The sequence below is a fragment of the Austrofundulus limnaeus genome, unplaced genomic scaffold (assembly GCF_001266775.1).
Source record: "Austrofundulus limnaeus strain Quisiro unplaced genomic scaffold, Austrofundulus_limnaeus-1.0 Scaffold142, whole genome shotgun sequence".
NCBI classification, from domain to species: domain Eukaryota; kingdom Metazoa; phylum Chordata; class Actinopteri; order Cyprinodontiformes; family Rivulidae; genus Austrofundulus; species Austrofundulus limnaeus.
The window spans coordinates 894,209-899,739 of record NW_013952544.1 but is presented as its reverse complement, the minus strand read 5'-3'; the positions used below and the strand labels follow the sequence as shown (position 1 = coordinate 899,739).

General features: G+C 37.9%; 2 protein-coding genes across 4 annotated transcripts in view; both read left to right on the top strand.

Annotated features, from left to right (window-relative positions):
- The window catches only part of ikbkg (inhibitor of nuclear factor kappa B kinase regulatory subunit gamma), a 19,420-nt gene extending 17,737 nt beyond the window's left edge, over positions 1 to 1,683 (top strand). For all 3 annotated transcript variants that reach the window (XM_014016303.1, XM_014016302.1, XM_014016304.1), the window contains 2 exons: positions 413 to 489; positions 577 to 1,683. In XM_014016303.1, the coding sequence (XP_013871757.1) occupies positions 413 to 489; positions 577 to 761 (262 nt within the window). In that variant the 3' untranslated portion in view covers positions 762 to 1,683. The remainder of the gene's footprint in view (positions 1 to 412; positions 490 to 576) is intronic.
- Positions 1,684 to 2,875: 1,192 nt separating this feature from the next.
- Positions 2,876 to 5,531, top strand: part of sephs3 (selenophosphate synthetase 3) — a 6,932-nt gene continuing 4,276 nt past the window's right edge. The window contains exons 1-3 of the mRNA XM_014016305.1: positions 2,876 to 3,330; positions 3,736 to 3,839; positions 5,208 to 5,315. Coding sequence (XP_013871759.1) covers positions 3,051 to 3,330; positions 3,736 to 3,839; positions 5,208 to 5,315 — 492 coding nt within the window. The 5' untranslated portion in view covers positions 2,876 to 3,050. The remainder of the gene's footprint in view (positions 3,331 to 3,735; positions 3,840 to 5,207; positions 5,316 to 5,531) is intronic.

Sequence of the window (5,531 nt, the reverse complement as noted above, 5' to 3'; positions counted from 1 at the left end):
GGTTATAGTATTGCAGGGAGCACTGGAAGTAACAAGGGGGGCGTCGTGATTCTTTTGGGGGGCGTTTACTTTTTAACTGGGTTTCATCTTTACTTCAAGCACTCTTTGAAGTTTAAATACAGTAACGACAATAAAAAATTATAACTTAAACAATAATATTCATAATAATAATAAAACTATTTTCTGTGCAAGTGGCTTGCATTTTATTTGATGGGGGGCATTAAGAGACTTAGATCTGGATGGCGGGGTGCTGACCCAAAAGCGGTTGAGAACCACTGCCATAAATGTTCAGCCCCCTTGTTTTTCTAACCAGCCTCCTACTCCTGAAGCCTTTGAAGCCCCTGCTATAAGGAAGTCCACAGTTAGTAGTTTGTGTTACTGGATTAACGTCAAACRTTCTGGTCTGTTTCAGTGAACGTATGGAGCAGATGAAGAAGAGACACGTGAAAGACTTCCCCCAGCGACCCGTCCTCATTCCCCCTCCGCAAGGTACCGGACACCAACACACGTAACTGTCATGAAATGATTGTTTGAATGTTTTATTTGGTAATAAGTTGTCTTTTTGTTTTGCAATAGGAATGTTTCCTGCAGGAGCCTTCAACACAGTCCCCCCAGCCCAGTCTTTCCGGAACCAGGTACCAGTCAACGATCGAGGAGCACCAGGAGCCGAAGAGCTTCCCGATTTATGTTGCCCGAAGTGTCACTACCTGGCTCCAGACATGGACACGCTGCAGATACATGTCATGGACTGTATACAGTAACACCAGCAGGGGGCGCATGGAAACACAAATTTGTAGTAGATATTTGCATTCAGTGTATTTGCATTTGGAAAACAAAACAAAAAAAAAAGTTTTGTTGTTGCACCTTACTCACACTCTGCCGTGCAAATACACAACCCCAACGTGGATCTTAAAGGTAAAAATAAACACATTAAAATCAAACGGCATGTCGAGGCAATCGGATCATAAAGTGAAAGAGAAGATAACGTCACATTTTTCCCTACGCTGCTTCATAAATTCGTCGCTCATCCTTTTTGAATTCATCTTAATTTTCATCCAAAACACCTGGCCTCTTATTTCCTAACCCCACCCACTGTGCATCGCTTCTGAAAACTCACTTTTTGAACATGATTCCACCTTTTTTTTTTAGTGCAAACCACATGCGTCTTTCCTCCAACATATCAGTATTTATTGGACCTATTAAATAATGTGATAAATCAGAGGATTTTTTTAAAATGCATAAGAATTATTTAGTGAGCTTTAAATAAAGAACATTTAAATATGTTTTGGTTGCAAACGTAGCATTTTGCATTACCTCAAAACATGTATTATGTGTTAGAGACGGAGTTACTCTTGTTGAAAAAAAAGTAGCCACTCTCTGTTTTCTGTGCCTGTGTTTTTAAATGTGCTGCTGCTTGAACTCTGACGCTTAACCCCAGCACGGAGCTTGTTGTGCTCTTTATTCTGTCTAATCTTTACCCGTAACGCCTGCTATTTATCTATATGAATGTAAACACATTGAGGTTCCTTCACCAATTGTGATAATATTGTTTGTAATTAAAATCATTTTGTTGCAAATGGTCAAACTGTTGGAGATTTGCAAAAATAAATTAGTTATTAAATTGTACTTGTCTTACCTAAGGCTAACTTAATGAAAATAAAACTGATGTGTCAGCATGCTGCAGAGGAAATAGACGCTGTTTTTTATTAAGTTATGTCATCAAGGAAAATACAACTGAAACTTTACCAAAGTGTTAGAAGAGATCAAAATAAGAATTTGTTAGTTATGCTAATTTTATCCATCCTTAAGCAAGTTTTCTTAGATTTCAGCTAGACTTTACTATATTTAACTTTTACCTAAACTTTTGTTACATGCCTTTTAGTMTATTGCTACTTTTAGCAACAATTTTGGTATTTTAGCCAGCCTTTTGCTTCTTTCAGCTAGTTGCTTGCTTTAGCTGCTGCCTTATCTTTTGCTACATTTGGCTTTTACCTATTTTTAAATCTAGTTTTTTAGTTTGTCTTTTACTACATTTAGCTTTTTATCCAGTTTACTGCTACATTTAATGTACAGCTAACCTTTTGTATCTATCATTTAGCTTTTTGTTACTTTTAGCTAATGATTTAGCAAGTGTTTTGGCCCTTTTTGCTAAATTTAACTTAACCTAACCTTTTGCTGTATTTGTCTTTTAACACAACTCTTGATTCTTTATTTCTTTTACCAACTTTTATCTTTTAATGTTTTTCTCTTTTAGCTTTACCAACAGTTTCAGCTTCTTCACCAGTTTTTCAGCGCTTACTTACGCAGCATTTATTTTGTATTTTTGTAAAAATGCTACTTCGCTAGGCTGTATACGAAATGGGCTGCCACTTCAAATACAAAGTTAATAAAATCAGCAAAGCAACAACCTTTTATTTCAGTTTCTGCTTTGCTGCAATAAAAAAGCAGCAGGTAGCAGCACCTGCGGTGGTGACGTATCTCCGTTCCTAAGAACAAACCAATTAGAGCGACAGGGAGGATTCGTTTTGTTTGTTCATTTGTATTATTTTTTGTGGAAGAATTATCAATTAAATTTAAATATGTTTTTATAAAAAGTCATTATATGAAGCTAAATAGTTTAGGGAACAAAAGAAAAAACATATGAAGGGTTAATGACAACATGAGAAAATGGTACAGTCCAATTGTCCAGAGGAGCTCGCGCTTCGTCAATTTCCATTTCAAACTACATCCGGAAGCTTGGCAGAAATTTCAAAATAATACACATCTCCCATTATTTTAGAATTTTAACATCCTGTATTTTGTTAATTTAACTTTCTATACAAAGATTAGTGTAAAAAATAAACTGTAATGTTTGACAGTTTTACGTGCGGACGTATAAACTTTTTTTTGGACGTTGATTTTGTTTTATTTTGGTAAAGGTTTTCTTCTAATCACGCAGCGCTCCTCGCACGAACACCGCTCAGCGCCTCTTCACTAACCGCGCTCAGACCTGTGCGTGTCCTCCTCCAGCAGCGTTTTGTTTCAGAACCGGTGCTCGAGGGGGTGTAAGCATGTCAAGCTCCAGCCCCACACCTCCCTCCGAGGAGGTCGTGGGACCCGCCGGGTGTTTCCCCCCGGGATACAAGCCGTTCGACCCCGTGGAGCACGGCCTGGATCGCGGGTTCCGTCTCACATCCTTCTCGGACATGAAGGGATGAGGATGCAAGGTCCCGCAGGAGGCTCTGCTCAAACTCCTGTCGGGACTGGAGCCGGACCGAGCCACCGACGGGACGGGGAAAGCCGAGGACCAAGCTTCGGAGTTCGTTGAACAGTTGTCCGGCCCGCGGCTCGGTGAGGAACAAAGTTAATGATTTATTTTTTTTATCTCGAACCTTTGCTCTCCAAGCTAACCCAGTTAGCTTTACTGTTGCTAACCTGTTAGCTTGTTGCTCATTTGGCAGAATGACAGTTAAAAAACAGGTAAAACAGCTTTAGCTCGCTGATGACCCAAGTTATCAGTTTGAGACATCATAAATGTATGATAATACAAACAATAAAACAAAAGAGAAATTTTTAGCTGTTAAATTACACAATAATATAATGATTCAGCAGAATATTTCTTATTTTATGTGAGTACTATCACCTGCTGTATTTTATATTTACTTTATTATTTACACAAAATGCTTGCATTAAAGTAATCTAACATGTCCTGCATTAATTTCACTTATAAAAGCAGAAAACATTTTTTTATTTTAGGTATCGGTTTGGACAGCTGTGTRATCCCCTTAAGACATGGAGGGCTGTCTCTGGTTCAAACCACTGATTTCTTTTACCCTCTGGTTGAAGATCCGTACATGATGGTGAGTCTGCATCCCCCTCCATGAAGCGTTCACATGGTCAGTGTTTATTTTTTTTTTTAAGCAAGCATTAAGTCTGTTTGTGTTGCGTCACATGGACATAAAAACAATCTGTGTCCCCTCTGGGGTCCAGAAGGTTTTGATGAACCAGCACACATGTTGTCCTCATTAAACCACACTCCACTGCAATGTTAAAGTCCAACTGCTGACCCAAGTTCAAGAGGAGCAGTTCACATGAGAAGACTGAAATTAGTAAAACTCTTAAATTGATAATCAGCTGGTTTATTTTTGTTTATTTTAGCCAGAGGTTGAGCAACACTCGTTTGGAGTCACCTTTTTTCATGCAGAAATACTGTTTTATGTTTATTAAACTGTTATTTTTGTGCAGATTTTTAGAGATTGAACTAAATAGAAACAAGTGTAAATTGTGACAAGTTGCATTTCTAAAAAGGTACAATATTTTATTTTTTGCATTTAGGATTCATAGGTTAGAGTTAAAGGACTCCTCGAAGAATTTAAAGAGGACTGCCTCAAAACTTTTGCACAGTATTATTTAGTCCTACATACTTGTGTCGCTGTGATGTTTGCTGTGTGTTTGGCGTTGCAATCGAGGAAGCAATAATCATAAAAACAAGCAGGTTCTTGTCTTGTTTAGCAAAGATCTTGAGGAGTAACGGAGAAAACGACATTTTACATGAAAATGCGGCATCAGATGAGCTCATGCATGTTTCTGTTCAGTCATGTGACTGCAGGAGCTTAGACCCAAGTCACATGTTTGCGGTCGTGTTTCTTAGTCTGACCCGGTCCAGTTGTTGTAACAGAAAAATACCTCAGCTTCTAACGTAACGAAGTGCATCCAATTGTAGTATGTTATTAATAAATTACATAATTATCATGTAATAATCGTCCATTTGTTTAATTTTTTGAAGAAAAAAAAAAGATTGGACAATATTGGATTTTTCTAACYCTTTGGTATAAATTTCAATATAAAAAACAGGAATTTTCAAGGTTCACAACAAAATGAAAGTTTTAGCTATTTTGACACAAAGCAACCCATCAAAATAAAAGCCTTAAGATGCAGTCGTTTGGTGCAAAGCTTTTGATTTAGACCTTAGATGACACTTTGATTTAATTTGCCTCCTACATCTGTTTCACTCACAAACATTACGATGACGATGCTCCAACGATACACGATGCAGCTCGAACCTGGACTGGTTTCAGATGGGTAAACAAATAACTGATGGAGAAAACCGGACCTGTACGCTCCTTTTATTACGATAAATCCTAATTACAGAGGATTAACCGTGGTCTGGGTGGAGAATCAGTCGAAATGGTTTGAATTGTTCTGTTTTTGTGCTTCCTGTTCCTCAGGGGAGGATAGCGTGTTGCAACGTCCTCAGCGATCTGTACGCCATGGGCATCACGGAGTGCGACAACATGTTGATGCTGCTGAGCGTCAGCCAGAAGATGAACGAGAAGGTACCGACCGGTCCAACTCAGAATACTTAAACGTGCAGTTAAAGTTTGGTGTTTTGTTTATCTGAAGTGAATTTGTTTTGTAATCTTGTTATTAAAGTAGATTGACTTTTTTTCTAGATATTTCTTAGGAAATAAGGAAACAGACTTTTTAAAGGGATCCATGATTAGTTGTAACATTAGACTTTATTTAATAAACATTTATTTTAACTGTAAAAT